This window comes from Mytilus californianus, unplaced genomic scaffold (assembly GCF_021869535.1).
Source record: "Mytilus californianus isolate M0D057914Y unplaced genomic scaffold, xbMytCali1.0.p SCAF_9, whole genome shotgun sequence".
NCBI classification, from domain to species: Eukaryota; Metazoa; Mollusca; class Bivalvia; order Mytilida; family Mytilidae; genus Mytilus; species Mytilus californianus.
In genome coordinates, this window is record NW_026262745.1 from 77,924,331 (window position 1) to 77,941,694 (window position 17,364).

Sequence of the window (17,364 nt, forward strand, 5' to 3'; positions counted from 1 at the left end):
ATTTATCTGCCAAATTCTATGCATATCGGTCAACTTTGAAGCAATTTAACTAAAAAACAAGGATAGTGACATGTGTCTCTATACTTGCACGGACTCACTATAAAATCCTGGAAATTGTTAGTTTTTAGTCTTTCTCCGTATATGAGAGATCGTAATGAATTAGTGACGACGCTCGGAGTATTTATGAGATCGATTTCATTACTATGACATTTTATGAAATTTTATGCGACTGTCATACCAGTGAGAGGTTTGGCTAGCTATAAATCCAGGTTTAATCCACCATTTTTTACATAGAAAATGTCTGTATCAAGTCAGGAATATGACAGTTGTTATCCATTCGTTTGATGTGTTTGAGCTTTTGATTTTGCCATTTGATTTCGGACTTTCCGTTTTAAATTTTCCTCGGAGTTCGGTATTTTTGTTATTTTACTTTTTATTAGCACTTTCTTGAAGCTTTTTATTGACTAATTTAATAAGATTGTTGTTTTCCAGCTAAATTTTAATAATTTTCATACATATTTTTGTCTCCTTTTTCTACCCCTTTTCTCCTTTCTCCTGCCCCTTTTCTCCTTTCTCCTGCCCCTTCTCTCCTTTCTCCTGCCCCCTCTCTCCTTTCTCCCGCCCCCTCTCTCCTTTCTCCCACCCCCCTCTCCCTGTCTCCCTTTACCCTGTCCGCCCCCTCATGAATGTATTGCCTTTTTTAATTTGGTCATTGAGTTTGTGTCTATTTGTCACAGTTACTATATAGCTTCTAAATTTTAAGGCTATAGGTCGGTTTATAAAGTAATACTTGGGGACGACAATTAAATCCTAATCGGATATTTTCTAATCGATAATTAACATTAATCAAGGGATCAAAGGATTGCGCACCTGTCAATGATTCATAATGAATCTAGTGATCGCACGGCAATCTAAGAGTGGAAATGTAAAGGAAGTTATCGTTTGCGCATGCGTTCTCAAACTAAACACAAAATGGCTACCAATATATAAAGTGTGTCCCAACTGTGTTAAATTTGGTATTTTACAGAGTCATTTGACTATAAAACTAATGTCCAAGTACCATGGATAGCGGAGATTCTTTGATAGACCCAGAAGCTGAAGTTCGCAAACTCCAAGATCTAGTCAAAAAGCTTGAAAAGCAAAATGAAGTGCTTCGTTCTAGACAAAAAAACAATTCAGAAAATGTACAGAACGGTGAAATTGAACACGGAAAGTTGACTTTGCATCACAATAACAATATTCCCGACACTTTAAATCTCAAGAACCAACCTGCCGAATCAGGAGATGATTCTGAATTGGTCGATATCGAAAATCTTTCAATGAAAGATGAAGAAGACAGTTGGTAAGGATAAAATCTTAGATTGTGTTATTATTGATTTCAGCAGGACAACTCACCCTACTGCCATATCACCCCTTATATCCAGCAACTTGCCCTACTGCCATATCGCCCCTTTTATCCAGCAACTTGCCCCACTATCTACCAACTCAGCCCACTAATGAAAAAGAGTTTAATTCCCCTGAATTAAGGCCTGCTAACTCGCCTCACTAATCATGCCGATCTGCAATCGTCTATGGAATGAACTTCCATCTGCTGTCGTCACAGCTTCAACATTGGAAGAATTCAAAGACAGCCTCCAGACACTTGCTTCATGATAGACACTTCAGTTTTAATTGTATATAATTATATAACACCATGATGTCTTTTAACCGGATTTGTGTACATAGTTTTTTTGAAAGATGTTTCCTTTGGGCATGTAAATAGTCATTTGCGATAATACACCAGAGGTGGAATGCAAATTAATGGAAGAAGAAGAAGCAAAGGAGTTAAATCCGTCTGAATTAAGGCCTGCCATCCATCCCACTTATAACACGTACATGACTAATGAAAAGGGGTTTAATCCTGCTGTATTAGGAGGCACTTATTTGACCCACATGTGAAAAGTTTAATCCTGCATGCTGAATAAATTAAGGCCTACCAACTCTCCCCACTAACATAATAATAACCTAATATTGTGCAGATATCTATTGATATTAAGTGACCCTGTCTGTTAATATCATTCAGTAAATTCACTACAATTATTACATTCATGAGTGGAACATCTCATACTTTTTTGTCTCGCCTTGATGGAGTCAAAAAGCGAGACATAGGTATCATGGGTATGCGGTTTCCGGCGGCGGCTTCAACAATGAATTTAAGGTGAACCACTATTCTAGTGGTTGGTCAATGATATTTGGTATGCAGTTGTATTAGCACTGGCACATCTCATTTCCATGGAGATATTTGGCCCTGCCCCTCAGTCATGGTCTATTGACTTTGAAACTTTTGCTTAGTTTACATCAGGAACATATATATTGACGGGACTTGACACTACCTAATTGTAGCCAATTTTATCGTCGTGTCATAGGTAATAAAGATACGATATGGAAACGGACATGTTTCAAAAACGTACTCGCTATTATCCTAATAATTTCTGATAATATCAATAAAATGTCATTCAAACTAGTTTTACAGTTGTATCAAACTTGTATTCTGTCACTTCAAGTTTGTTATAATTGCATTCATTTTATCACAGAATGGTACAGAATGCAAACGGTATTTAAAAAATGGCGCCGATTGTATTCCCAAATTCAAAAACATTATAAAACACTTCACATCAAATAAATCACACTTATTTTGGTCATTTTATATGACAAAATATATCTACTTTATGATAAAACTTGTATTTATTTACGATTAGAATTATGTGATTACTTTATTGAGCAGTTCCGATAAATTTTCAGTCAGACGCCACCAAAATCCATAAATCTTGCGAAGTCTCGAGGAGTCCGAGATTTTATCAATTTTATACTGGAAAGCCTATCCGATTCATTTCCCGTTAGATATACTGTTCCCAGTTTACATGTATTAGTTTGTGATTAGGTTATTTTATGGGGAACCACTAGTGGTAAGTCAATGATATTTGGTATGCAGTTGTATAAGCATTGGCATATCTCATTTCCATGGAGATTATCTGGCTCTGCCCCCTCAGTCATGGTCTATTGACTTTAAAACTTTTGCTTAGTTTACATGTATTAGTTTGTGATTAGGTCAGTTCAAGGGGAACCACTAGCGGTAAGTCAATGATATTTTGTATGCAGTTGTATAAGCATTGGCATATCTCATTTCCAGGAGAATATTTGGTCCCGCCCCTGCAGTGATGGTTTATTGACTTTGAAACTTTTGCTTAGTTTACATGTATTAGTTTGTGATTAGGTTATTTTATGGGGAACCACTAGTGGTAAGTCAATGATATTTGGTATGCAGTTGTATAAGCATTGGCATATCTCATTTCCATGGAGATTATCTGGCTCTGCCCCCTCAGTCATGGTCTATTGACTTTAAAACTTTTGCTTAGTTTACATGTATTAGTTTGTGATTAGGTCAGTTCAAGGGGAACCACTAGCGGTAAGTCAATGATATTTTGTATGCAGTTGTATAAGCATTGGCATATCTCATTTCCAGGAGAATATTTGGTCCCGCCCCTGCAGTGATGGTTTATTGACTTTGAAACTTTTGCTTAGTTTACATGTATTAGTTTGTGATTAGGTCAGTTCAAGGGGAACTATTAGTGGTAGGCCAGTGTTCCAGCTTGAATCTCAGGGCAGAAGGGTGCTACAAATGTAGTTCACTCAGCCTAGTTGTCAGAAAGGGCACTTTAGCGCAATAACCAAGATTGCAAGGGCACTGTTGGACAGTGTATAAATTTCCTTGAGTATTGCTAGGCTCAGCTGGAGAATATTAGTTGTATTTCAACCATATTTAGAAATTATTGTGTTCTTGATGTTGGTTCCAGTAAGAATCAAATTATCAAACCATGAAGCAAAGCATATCATTTTGATTTTAATCTTAACAAACTTGTACATTTGGTAAGGAAAATAATCATCAGAAATTTCAATGTTTTATAAGTCTAGTACTGATACCAGTCTATAAAAAAACAAGTGGTTTTGAAAGATGGAGGTACATGTATATATGCAAAATTTAGTTTTTGATCCAATAAAATTATCTACATTTAAATTACTTGTTCAAACATTATAAAGTATATGTTATTGAAAGTTGCTTATTCTCATTTAAATTGTTACAAAAAAGTATTTTTTTAAGTGATCTTAAGTGCACACCAAAGTGCTCCTAAGTACAATGTAAGGAGTTTTATAAATATAACAGGTGAAACAGGAGATGATAATATTATATTGATGCAATAATAGATTGCATACATATTGCAGAAGGTATTACCATTTACTTTTTCTCCATAATTGTTAAAAATAAAAGCATTTATTAAGTGCTCCTATATAAGGAGGATTATAAATGCAAGAAGTAAAACAGGAAGTGGTGCAATCTTGTATATATGTTCAAAATTTCTTACTCAGGGTTATGAAACAAAACTTTTTTTACCAATTTAGTCAAAACTATATATCAAATATATGCCTTTAAAATTGTTTAACATTTTATTTTTATGTTATGCCTACTGAAATAAAGTTTTTCAGGTGTACATGCTGTACATAAACATTACAAATGTATAACATGTGGACATTTTCATTCTGTATTAAATATCTAGTATTTGTTCAATTATCTTAAATCCCCTAATTAGCAGTAAACAATCATTAACAGAGGTGATAAAACTGCCAAAGGCAAGGTATTTAACTGTATCCTATTGTCAGTTAATTAGAGTGTTGCACAATCAAGTAACATACAATTTTAACAGAAACGACGATAGGCATGAAATTTTGAAAAGGCAGAGGGGTGCATTTTTTTTGCTTTGGAGGGCAGAAGGGCGGGGTAAGGGCACAAAGGGCGGGCCACCCTTCTATTTAGGGCAGGCGGGAACATTGTAGGCCAATGTTAATTGGTATGCAATTGTATAAGCATTAGCACATCTCATTTCCATGGAGAATATTTGGTCCCGCCCCCTAAGTCATGGTCTATTGATTTTGAAACTTTTGCTTAGTTTACATGTATTAGTTCATTTGTAGTTTGTGATTAGATCGGTTTAAGATGAACCGCTAATGTTAAGTCAATGATATTTGGTATGCAAATTTATTGGCATTTGCAAGTCTCGTTTCCATGGAGATTATATAGCCCCACCCCCTCATCATGGTTCATTGATTTTGAAACTTTTACATAGTTTACCATGTTTACAAGTCAATGTTTGTGTTTAGGTTTGTTGAAAGGGAACGACTTATGATATTAAGTCTATGGTATTTGGTATGCAGTTGTGTTAGCATTGGCACATCTCATTCAGTGTTCTCCCCAGATATTTCATTTAGCATCCTGGTAAACAGGGGAAATTGAAATACCATCTTGTTTCTAAAAATTATAGCATCACATCCATAACATAATCTATAAGAAAACCAATTCAGATAGCATCACATTCATAACATAATCTATACGAAAACCACTTCAGATAGCATCACATTACCATGATGCTAAAAGGCCATGGGGAGAACACTGCAGTCATTTCCATGGAGATTGTTTTGCCATGTACCTGCAGTCATGGTTCATTGACTTTGAATATTTGCATAACTTATATGTTAAACATGTTAAAGTATTGCTATTTTTAAAAATTTCAACATTTGCATAATCAAAAGTACAGAAAGGAGAGACATATCTCTGTGTTAACAGTTTATTTATTATACCCCCTCTTTAAAAAAGTGGGGGTATACTGTTTTACCTCTGTCTGTCCGTCCATCCGTCCCATGAATATTTTTCGTCGCATCTTTCTCAGGAACTACATCATAAGGATTTCTGAAACTTGGTCAGCTATACCGTGTAATGCGTTTTCAGATTCATCACTCAACAACTTCCTGTTTACCGAACACTTACATATTTTTACACTATTAAAATTATCCAGTTGTGGCGGGGGTTTCATCAGTGAGCAGTAGCTCGCAGTTTCACTTGTTAAACCTTGTTTATTTTAGGCCCCATCTCTGTGGAAACAATAATAATCATAACATACATTGTATATCCTGTTCTGTACAACTAAATTAAGGAATGACATAATTTTGATTGTGTACATGTAGCCCAGGGTTTTATCCTGATGAACGTTCCTTTATGGAGATTTCTTCTTCTTCCAGTAAAGTACAGTCATCCCAGGGAAGTATTATCGTACCGTTGACTATTAACATACTCGATGCAAGAGAACATTGTGGAAAACGTGCATATATACAGTAAACAGTGCAGTTGTGCTCCAATAGGAAAATGTAAACTATTTTTGGGGCTAATTAAAACATTTAGACGAGAAAGTTTTGATCACATTGCCTGATTGAGATACAATGTCAGTCTGCACCATTAGCCACTAGTCCGATGCCCCAGACTAGTAAAAATTTTTCGGACTAATAAGTATTTGCAAAACTTTGTTTAGACACATAAGAAAATTGTCGGAATATTGGTCTTCAGACTTATAGTTGGGGAAAGATTTTGGTGCAGACTGCAATGTAGTGGCCATGGGGGAAAAGTTATTGTTGAGGTATGCATTTGCAGAAATTAAAAGTACAATCAAAATAAACAGGAACATTAGAGAAAAAGAGCTTTTCTAAAACTATAAAATTTAAGTAGATGTTTTGAAATTCCAGTTTTACCTTTTAAATGTGTACAAATTTATCATGTTTATGTAATTATTCATATTTATAAAAGTTGGTTCTTTAATATGACAATTACAGAATCAGTATGTTATTACATGTACATGCATGTATATTATATACATTGTATGTAAAAAAAAAATCTTACTGGTTAATAAAAACAAAAATGAAAAATAAGGTATCTTCTTGAGTCTCATTAAATTTGACAGATTTCAGCTTTACTGCTGAAAAACATAATGAAAATCATGTTATTAATCAACAAACAACTGATAACCATTGATAACAGTTTCATTCCCTATTCCTGTGCTATTATTTAAACATCTGAAGCGCTTTCTCTCATAATGTTCTTAATGTACGTGTACATTTGGTAATCGTTGTATAAGATCATTTATAAGGAACCTGATGTTCAGTGGTTGTCGTTTGTTGATGTGGTTCATAAGTGTTTCTCGTTTCTGTTTTTTTATATAGATTAGACCATTGGTTTTCCTGTTTGAATGGTTATACACTAGTCATTTTTTGGGGCCTTTATAGCTTGCTGTTCGGTGTGAGCCAAGGCTCCGTGTTGAAGGCCATACTTTGACTTATAATGGTTTACTTTTACAAATTGTGACTTGGATGGAGAGTTGTCTCATTGGCACTCATACCACATCTTCTTATATCTAATTTGTATGTGTTTGCATTTATGTGAAATCTTCCAATTCAGATTGACAATTTGTAATGCAAACTTTGCAAATTAAAACTTGTCAATCTGAAGATTTCACACAAATCACTATCTACACATGTACGTGTAAATACAAATTTTATTTGATTGTTTATTTTGCTACAATTTTATGTTAACAATTTAATTTGAATCATAAATTAGCATAATCATGGTTATACAGTATATATATATATAAACATGTATCATACATATTTATGTTACTTAACAACTAAAGCTTTTATTTGGTCTTATTAATGAAAGTGGTCATTTAACAGTCAGTGGTATGACTAAAATGCTTATTTTAGTGATTTGTAAGTTTCAGTAATCACCTACATGTATTTAAGTCAGTGATTTTGATGTTTTCTTTGATGAAATTTTTTCTGTAATTTGCATACATATACATGTACACAAAAAATGTAGATTAATTATTCCTTTATATTCAGGAGTGGGCAAGGCCAATAAGGTAATGTGCTAAAGCTTTATAAAATGCCCTTGCGAATGTTCCTATAATTAAACATTCTTTGTTAATCATGTTTATTCATATCCTGCCTCCTTCATGTCCTTACTTTGAATTCTTGAAGAAAAACTTAAAACTTTTGCTGTGAACGGCAATACTTTACGTACAGGTAGGAAAATATTCCTTAGCCTTTGCAAATTGGGTACAGAGAAGATTTCCATAGTATACAAATTTAGGCTATTTTCAATTTGCTTTATTTCCCCAAAATATTGTACTCAACCTTATTAAAAATTATTGAGAGCATTGTTTTTGTCGAGCCTGCGACTTTTGTCGCAGAAAGCTCGACATAGGGATAGTGATCTGACGGCTGCGGCGGCGTTAGGTAACTTCTTAAAAGCTTTATAATTTAGAAGGTGGAAGACCTGGATGCTTCATAATTTGTATATGGATGCCTCATGTTACGAAGTTTCGGTCAGTCACTTGTCCAATGTCCTTGACCTCATTTTCATGGTTCAGTGACTACTTGAAAAAAAAGTTAACATTTTTTGTAATGTTAAATTCTCTCTTATTATAAGTAGTAGGATAATTATATTTGGTATGTGCGTACCTTGCAAGGTCCTCATGCCCGTCAGACAGTTTTCACTTGACCTTGACCTCATTTCATGGATCAGTGAACAAGGTTAAGTTTTGGTGGTCAAGTCCATATCTCAGATACTATAAGCAATAGGTCAAGTATATTCAGTGTATGGGAGGACTGTAAGGTGTACATGTCCAACTGGCAGGTGTCATCTGACCTTGACCTCATTTTCATGGTTCAGTGGTTATAGTTAAGTTTTTGTGTTTTGGTCTGTTTTTCTAATACTGTATGCAATAGGTCTACTATATTTGGTGTATGGAATGATTGTAAGGTGTACATGTCTAGCTGGCAGGTGTCATTTGACCTTGAACTCATTTTCATATTTCAGTTGTCAAAGTTAGGATTTTGAGTTTTGGTCTTTTTTTCTAATATATGCAATAGGTCAACTATATTTGGTGTATGGAAATATTTTATGATCTATATGTCAGACGCGCAGGTTTTATTTGACCTTGACCTCATTTTCACAGTTCATTGCTCAGTGTTAAGTTTTTGTGTTTTGGTCTGTTTTTCTTAAACTATAAGCGCTAGGTCATCTAAATTTGTTGTATGGAAGAATTGTTAGCTGTACATGCCTGCCTGGCATGGTTCATCTGACCTTGACCTCATTTTCATGGTTCATTGGTCAATGTTTAGTTTTCTTGGTTAATGTTAAGTTTACATGTATGTGACATTTGTAATAAAGCTTTATATTTACTAAGGACTATCAACATAATATCAATGATTAGTAAAGAAGGCGAGACATTTCAGCGTGTTCACTCTTGTTATGATTATATATTTATTTACAGGTTATACTCATCTCCAAAACCTCCAACGCCTTTACAGAACAGAGTTAGTCCATACAAATGGGTTAGAAAGGAATTTGAGCACCCTAGTCCTGAGGTGGAATCTGTGAAGAGATCCCTTGTTTTCAAACTTGATGAAGCTGCTAGAAGTAAGATTGTATCAATGTATTATAGTCATAGAAAACTGAGTATCCAACATTTATTTGTTTTAGTATTTTATGCATTTTGATCATGTTAACCTAAGAAAAATGTTGCATACATGTAATTGTCTGCAACTGCCAGGTCAGAACTCCTTGAAACTACAGACAAATATTTATTATTACATTTAATACCATGTTGGCAACTAAATTTAATGGCAATATTATTTATTTTAAACGTGTAGCTCTCTTTAATATTTTCAAACCATTTTTTTCACGTGCTGACATAATCTTACTATTTTTTTCATTTTTAGATTTTTCCAAATATAGTGAAAAAGGTTTGAAAACAATGAATGGTAAAGGGTATCTTTAAAAAATCAATGAAATTGAAAAAAAACGTCATGATATTGTCAACACAGTCAAAGAAAGAGGGGTGTAGTTGGGATTTTTATACGACAGCAAAAAATTTTTGTGTCGTATATTGGTATGACGTTGGCGTCGTCGTCGTCCGAAGACACATTGGTTTTCGCACTCTAACTTTAGTTTAAGTGAATGGATCTCTATGAAATTTTACCACAAGGTTCAATACCACAAAAGGAAGGTTGGGATTGATTTTGGGGGTTATGGTACCAACAGTAAAGGAATTAGGGGCCAAAAATAAGTATTTTTGTAACTTCCAGACATAACTTGTGTGTTAGTGTATGGATCTCTCTGACATTGTACCACAAGGTTCCATATCACAAAAGGAATGCTGGGATTGATTTTGGGGGTAATTGCCTCAAAATTTTAGGAATTGGGGGCCAAAAAAGGGGCAAAAAACAAGCATTTTTCTAGTTTCATGACAATAACTTGTGTGAAAGTGTATGGATCTTTCTGAAATTGTACTACATGGTTCCAAATCACAAAGGGAAAGCTGGAATTGAGTTTGGGGGTAATTGCCGAAACGTTAAGAAATTGGGGGCCAAAAAGGGGCCAAAAATAAGCATTTTTCTAGTTCCCAGACAATAACTTGTGTTCAAGTGTATGGATCTCTCTGAAATTGTACTGCAAGGTACCATACCACAAAGGGAAGGCTGGGATTGATGATGGGGGTAATTGCTTCAATATTTTAGGAATTAGGGGCCAAAAAGGGGCAAAAAACAAGCATTTTATAGTTTCAGGACAATAACTTGTGTGTAAGTGTATGGATCTTTCTGAAATTGTACTACAAGGTTCCATATCACAAAGGGAAAGCTGGGTTTGAGTTTGGGGGTAATTGCCCTTAACGTTTAGGAATTTGGGGCCAAAAAGGGGCCAAAAAACACATTTTTCTAGTTTCCAGACAATAACTTGTGTTCAAGTGTATGGATCTCTCTGAAATTGTACTGCAAGGTACCATACCACAAAGGGAAGGCTGGGATTGAGTTTGGGGGTGATGAATCATAAGGGGGTTCAAAAAATTTGGGGGGGGGATTTTTTTTTTCTTTTTTTCCTTTTTTTTTTTCTTTTAAAATTTTCCATTTTAAGTTGGTTATTTCTGATTTATATTTAAAAGCAAATAATAATGATATGGTAGGAGATACACACCAAACAGGATGTGTAAATTATTATATAATAAGTATTGTGCAATAGCAAGAAATTTTCAATTGCACAGTATTGCACAATAGCAAGAAATCTTCAATTGCACAGTATTGCGCAATAGCAAGAAATCTTCAATTGCACAGTATTGCGCAATAGCAAGAAATCTTCAATTGCACAGTATTGCGCAATAGCAAGAAATATCCAATAGCACAATGTTGCGCAATAGCAAGAAATTGTCAATTGTACAGTATTGCGCATTAGCAAGAAATATTTAATTGCACAGTATTGTGCAAAAGAAGATACTTTGTATATATAAATTGCTTATTTCTTGACCAATTTCAATTGGGTTTTATTCTTGAATTCTTGGGGTTCTTTAATATGCTGAATCTAAATGTGTATTTAGTTTTTGGGTTTTGGGCCCGGTTTTTTAAATTGGTCCATATTGAGGTCCAAAGGGTCCAAAATTAAACTTTGTTTGATTTCATCAAAAATTGAATTTTTGGGGTTCTTTGATATGCCGAATCTAACCATGTATTTAGATTCTTAATTTTTGGTTCCGTTTTCAAATTGGTCTACATTAAGGTCCAAAGGGTCCAAAATTAAACTTAGTTTGATTTTAACAAAAATTGAATTCTTAGGTTTCTTTGATATATATGCTGAATCTAAACATGTATTTAGATTTTTGATTATGGGCCCAGTTTTCAAGTTGGTCCAAATCGGGGTCCAAAATTAAACTTTGTTTGATTTCAACAAAAATTGAATATATGGGGTTCTTTGATATGCTGAATCTAACCATGTATTTAGATTTTTGGGCCCCGTTATCAACTTTGTCCACATTGAGGTCAAAAGGGTCCAAAATTAAACTTTGTATGATTTCATCAAAAATTGAATTCTTGGGGTTCTTTGATATGCTGAATCTAACCATGTATTTAGATTTTGGATATTGGACCATAATAGGTGAATGTCCAATTTAAAATTTTTAAGTTCTTAGACCACATTCATTCTGTGTCAGAAACCTATGCTGTATCAAATATTTAATCACAATCCAAATGCAAAGCTGTATCAAGCTTGAATGTTGTGTCCATACTTGCCCCAACTGTTCAGGGTTCGACCTCTGCGGTCGTATCAAGCTGCGCCCTGCGGAGCATTTTATTTTATATTAGAAATCAAAATATGCAGTAACATAAAAAAAAATACATTTGTAATTTGTCAGTTGTCTTTTGTGATTTTTTAGATCTAAGATGATTTAGTAAAAAAAAATCACTATTGTCAGTGATTTCTCACTGAAAACTGATAAATGTGTGTTATTCACTCTGAATATATGTCTGTACATTCAATACAATATAGCTGTAGCAGTGTTACCAACAATCACAATGTTTCACAATGATTCACTAAGTACCAGCAAGAGTGATGTTGTACATGCTTAAAAATGAGATGTGGTATGACTGCCAATGAGACAACTATCCACAACTCGACCACAAGAGTTAAAATGAAGTAGTAGTGAGCAATTATATGCCAGCCTATGGCCTTCAACAATGAGAAAAACCCATACCGTATAGTTGCATGTAAAAGGTGTAAACATAAAAATGTGAAAACAGTTCAAACGAGAAAACTAACGTGACTAACAGTCTAAATTATAACAAAACAATTTACGAAAACAAATATGACAGACATGAACTAACGACAACCACTACATGCTCCTGACTTGGGACAGGCACATCAAGGATGTAGCTTATTAACCTATGTTCACCTATGTACTTGGAAATGTACATTTTGTTTTTCTATATTACATGTATTAATTAAATGCTGTCACGGAATAGAAGTTCCTTCATAATATAAGTTCCAAATGGAAACAATATTCTGGAATATTATTTCCACTGGAATAAATATTACAGTAAATGTTCCTAACAGAATAAATTGTATAGAATATTTGTTCCAACAGGAACAGATATTATGACATTGTTTATAACAAAGTTTCCAGTGGATCTTCTGTTAGGCGGAACAAATATACGTTGACACCTTATCCTTGCGTTTAAATTTCAACCTAATTTCTTTTTCAGTGAGTAGGAGTTGTAGTACACCAGTATTTGGAAGTTACAGTACACCAAAAAGTTATACGAAGATGAGTCATTCTGCTGATAGTACACCTGTATATAATAATAAACCTGTCATCAGGAAATCATTGGCAACTTATGGTAAATATAGTGTCATATGCAGCACACCAAAAAGGGGGAGTAGATACTAAATGGGAATCAAATACCATTAACGAAAAAATACAGAAAACACCATGGTCAAAAGAAAAGATGACCAGACAAACAACAGTCCACAAAACACTACTTATACGACTTATAAAATCCAAAAACTAAGCAACACCATATATATCTACCTAAAACCTGCTGTATACTCTTATTCTCTGGTGCTCCAGGAGGGTGAGCAGTTCCTTATTTCTTCAGGATTACCCCCTACTTGTAAAGGTGGCCAAGCCATTTTCATTTGTAGTGCCAATGGCTGCGTGTCCATTGTAGAATACACAATATTTTTATGTAAATGTCCATGATATAATATAGCACACATATGCCACTTTATACAGTTGACCAAACATTAAGAAAATTTATTTGGCAATTACGCCTTAAAATAGTGGCAAATCCAAAATCTACAATATAATATCTGTTGGGAAAAGAAGTTCTATTTCCACAGTTACATGTACTTTATTCATGATATTGAAGTGAGTAAAATTTCTGTTTTGGATTGGCATGTCACAAAGACTTTTTTTCAAAATTTTATTACCAATCAGTTGCGTACTGAGATCATAACTTGAAAAATCTTGACAAGTCATGATGAAATAAGGGAGACAATGATGTTTGGACTTTTTTAACTAGTTGCAAACATCCTTGATTTTGTTTTTCGGATGTGTTAGGCAGCTACTTTCTATTTACAGTCAGAGCTCTGGCATAAAACAGAGTATTTGGTGTCATGAGCTAGAGTTACCTCCCATCATTTTTAGCTCACCTGGCCCACAGGGCCAAGTGAGCTTTTCTCATCACTTGGCGTCCGTCGTCGTCGTTAACTTTTTACATTTTGAACTTCTTCTAGAGAACCACTGAATGGAATGAAACCAAACATGGCATGGATGTTCCTTATGAGGTGCTGACCAAGTGTTGTTACTCTGTAGGGGATCCATCATCCAAGATGGCCGCCAGCTGGGGACTTAGTTTAACATAGGACCCTATGGGAAATACATACAAATGTCTTCTTTGAGAGAACCACTGAATGGAATGAAACCAAACATGGCATGAATGTTTCTTATGAGGTGCTGACCGAGTGTTGTTACTTTTAAGCCGATCCATAATCCAAGATGGCCTCCAGCGGGGGACTTAGTTTAACATATGACCCTATGGGAAATACATACAAATGTCTTCTTTTAGAGAACCAGTGAATGGAATGAAACCAAACATGGTATGAATGTTCCTTATGAGGTGCTGACTGAGTGTTGTTACTTTGAAGCCGATCCATAATCCAAGATGGCCGCCAGCGGGGGACTTAGTTTAACATGGGACCCTATGGGAAATACATACAAATGTCTTCTTTTAGAGAACCACTGAATGGAATGAAACCAAACATGGCATGAATGTTCCTTATGAGGTGCTGACCAAGTGTTGTTACTATGAAGCCGATCCATAATCCAAGATGGCCGCCAGCAGGGGACTAAGTTTAACATTGGACCCTATGGGAAATACATACAAATGTCTTCTTTTAGAGAACCACTGAATGGAATGAAACCAAACATGGCATGAATGTTTCTTATGAGGTGCTGACTGAGTGTTGTTACTTTGAAGCCGATCCATAATCCAAGATGGCGCCAGCAGGGGACTTAGTTTAACATGGGACCCTATGAGAAATACATACAAATGTCTTCTTTTAGAGAACCACTGAATGGAATGAAACCAAACATGGCATGAATGTTCTTTATGAGGTGCTGACTGAATGTAGTTACTTTGAAGCCGATCCATAATCCAAGATGGCTGCCAGCGGGGGACTTAGTTTAACATGGGACCCTATGGGAAATATATACAAACGTCTTCTTTTAGAGAACCACTGAATGGAATGAAACCAAACATGGCAAGAATGTTTCTTATGAGGTGCTGACCAAGTGTTGTTACTTTGAAGCTGATCCATCATCCAAGATGGCCGCCAGCGGGGGACTTAGTTTAACATAGGACCCTATTGGAAATACATACAAATGTCTTCTTTTAGAGAACCACTGAATGCAATGAAACCAAACATGGCATTAATGTTCCTTATGAGGTGCTGACCAAGTGTTGTTACTATGAAGCCGATCCATAATCTAAGATGGCCGCCAGCGGAGGACTTAGTTTAAGATAGGACCCTATGAGAAATACGTACAAATGTTTTCTTTTAGAGAACCATTGAATGGAATGAAACCAAACATGGCATGCATGTTCCTTTTGAGGTGCTGACCAAGTGTTGTTACTTTGAAGCTGATCTTTCATCCATGATGGCTGCCAGATGGGGACAATGTTTAACATTGGACCCTATGGACAATACATACAAATGTCTTCTTTTAGAGAACCACATACTGAATGGATTGAAACCAAACATGGCATGAATGTTCCTTATGAGGTGCTGACTAAGTTTTGTTACTTTGAAGCTGATCCTTCATCCATGATGGCCGCCAATGGGGGGACTTCCTTTAACATAAGACCCTATGGGAAATACATAGAAATGCTACTTCTAGAGGTGCACTGAATGGAATGAAACCAAATAATGGCATTAATGTTTCTTATGAGGTGCTGATTAAGTGTTGCTACTTTGTTGCCGATTTATGTTCAAGATGGCCACCAGGATTTTTTATTAAATTACAGGACCAATATTAAACCAAATTTGGCCTCACTCATTATTAGGGTATCTGTTATGATTTTAATCTATTTTTACATGATTTCCAAAACCAAAGTAGAATCAGGTGAGCGACACAGGCTCTTGAGAGCCTCTAGTTTTTATGCCACCGCCCCTTGGCGAAGAGGGCATTAAGTGTTACCCTTGACCGTCTGTCTGCCCTCCATCCATCAGACCCAAAATTATTTTCACATATTATAAGCAAGCTTGAGCGGGGGCATTCATGTCCTCAGACACACACTTCTTTTATTTACCACAAATTTACTATTACAAGTGAGATGAAATTTCATGCAAATTTTTCCTTTTATCACAACTATTTCAAATTTTGACTTCTACATGTAAAAAAATGATCAAGCAAGCTTATCTTTTGGGGCAATGTACCTTTATGTAAAACTTGAGTATCTACAAGAAAATGTTCTGTCAATAAAAAATATGTATTTGTGATTAATTATGAAAAATGTAACATATGATTTTGATTTACTTGAGGCGGCATAAAGCAAACACCAGTCAATCAAAGTAAAGAAAAATACTGAAAATTTCCACAGAACAGATACTGACCTGAATGATTTTTGCATATTTTGAAATAGTAAATCTGAAAATGCCATTAATTTATTGTTGAAATCATGGAAATGCATAATCCGACTTGCACAAGTCTTCAAAGATTCTGACTCACTTATGTCTAAGCTCTGATTGATTTACAATTCTACGATTTTTTTATACACAAGAATGTATTTTTTTGGGGTCAATGTCTAAGAAAAAAGAGTAGTTCAGTCTCCAGGCTTCCTGATGAAAGTTTTTGATGAACATGATGAAGGTTAATTCCCAGAAACATTTGTCATGCATGCTAAAATTTACCACATACATTTATGTTCAACACCATGAACACTAGCAGATTTTACTGTTATTAAAGTAAGTCAACATACAAATAAAATGTTACCTGTTTAAATAATTTTTATTTCAGTAATCTGAAGTCTTGATACACCAGTTATCAGAAATTATTTTTATTAATGTGCATTTGAATTGTATTTGGAGCAATATTGTTATTGATATCATTTTTAGGGAGTAATATTGGAATGGGCAAAAACGTTGATACTGGAACATTTACCAGACCTAAACGAACCAGACCTCAAGTAAATGATATGCCATCAGATCCTGCAAAGCTTCCAGAGGAAACAGACAGTACAGACAGTAAAAATCATCCAAATGTTTCAGATATAGAAAATTTAGCTAAATTACAAGAAGAGAGTAAGTCTGTGATTATTATTTGAGTCTTAGCTGATAATTTGTTGGATAGGGAATACATGTAAATTCATGGGTAGAAATAGGCTGTAGGGAACAAGTGGGCAAACAGCTTCTTCAATTGATTTGTCCTCAATGAAATGTACTTACCCTTTAATAAGTGCAAATAGATGAAATTAGTCTGTCTAGTAGACACTTAAACTCAGATCAAGCTTGCCACAAGTCAACAGCAGATATCATATTTCTATCACTGTACACATATATCATAGTTTAAACAGATACATGATGTCTCCGTACAATAATACTTATAAGGGAAAAAAACAACA

The 17,364-nt window shown here is 34.9% G+C and overlaps 1 protein-coding gene across 2 annotated transcripts in view; it reads left to right on the top strand.

Annotated features, from left to right (window-relative positions):
• The first annotated feature begins 945 nt into the window (after positions 1–945).
• LOC127716298 (SLAIN motif-containing protein 2-like) overlaps positions 946–17,364 on the top strand; it is a 33,319-nt gene continuing 16,900 nt past the window's right edge. For both annotated transcript variants that reach the window (XM_052222459.1, XM_052222460.1), the window contains exons 1-4: positions 946–1,342; positions 9,192–9,337; positions 12,946–13,080; positions 16,859–17,044. In XM_052222459.1, coding sequence (XP_052078419.1) covers positions 1,062–1,342; positions 9,192–9,337; positions 12,946–13,080; positions 16,859–17,044 — 748 coding nt within the window. In that variant the 5' untranslated portion in view covers positions 946–1,061. The remainder of the gene's footprint in view (positions 1,343–9,191; positions 9,338–12,945; positions 13,081–16,858; positions 17,045–17,364) is intronic.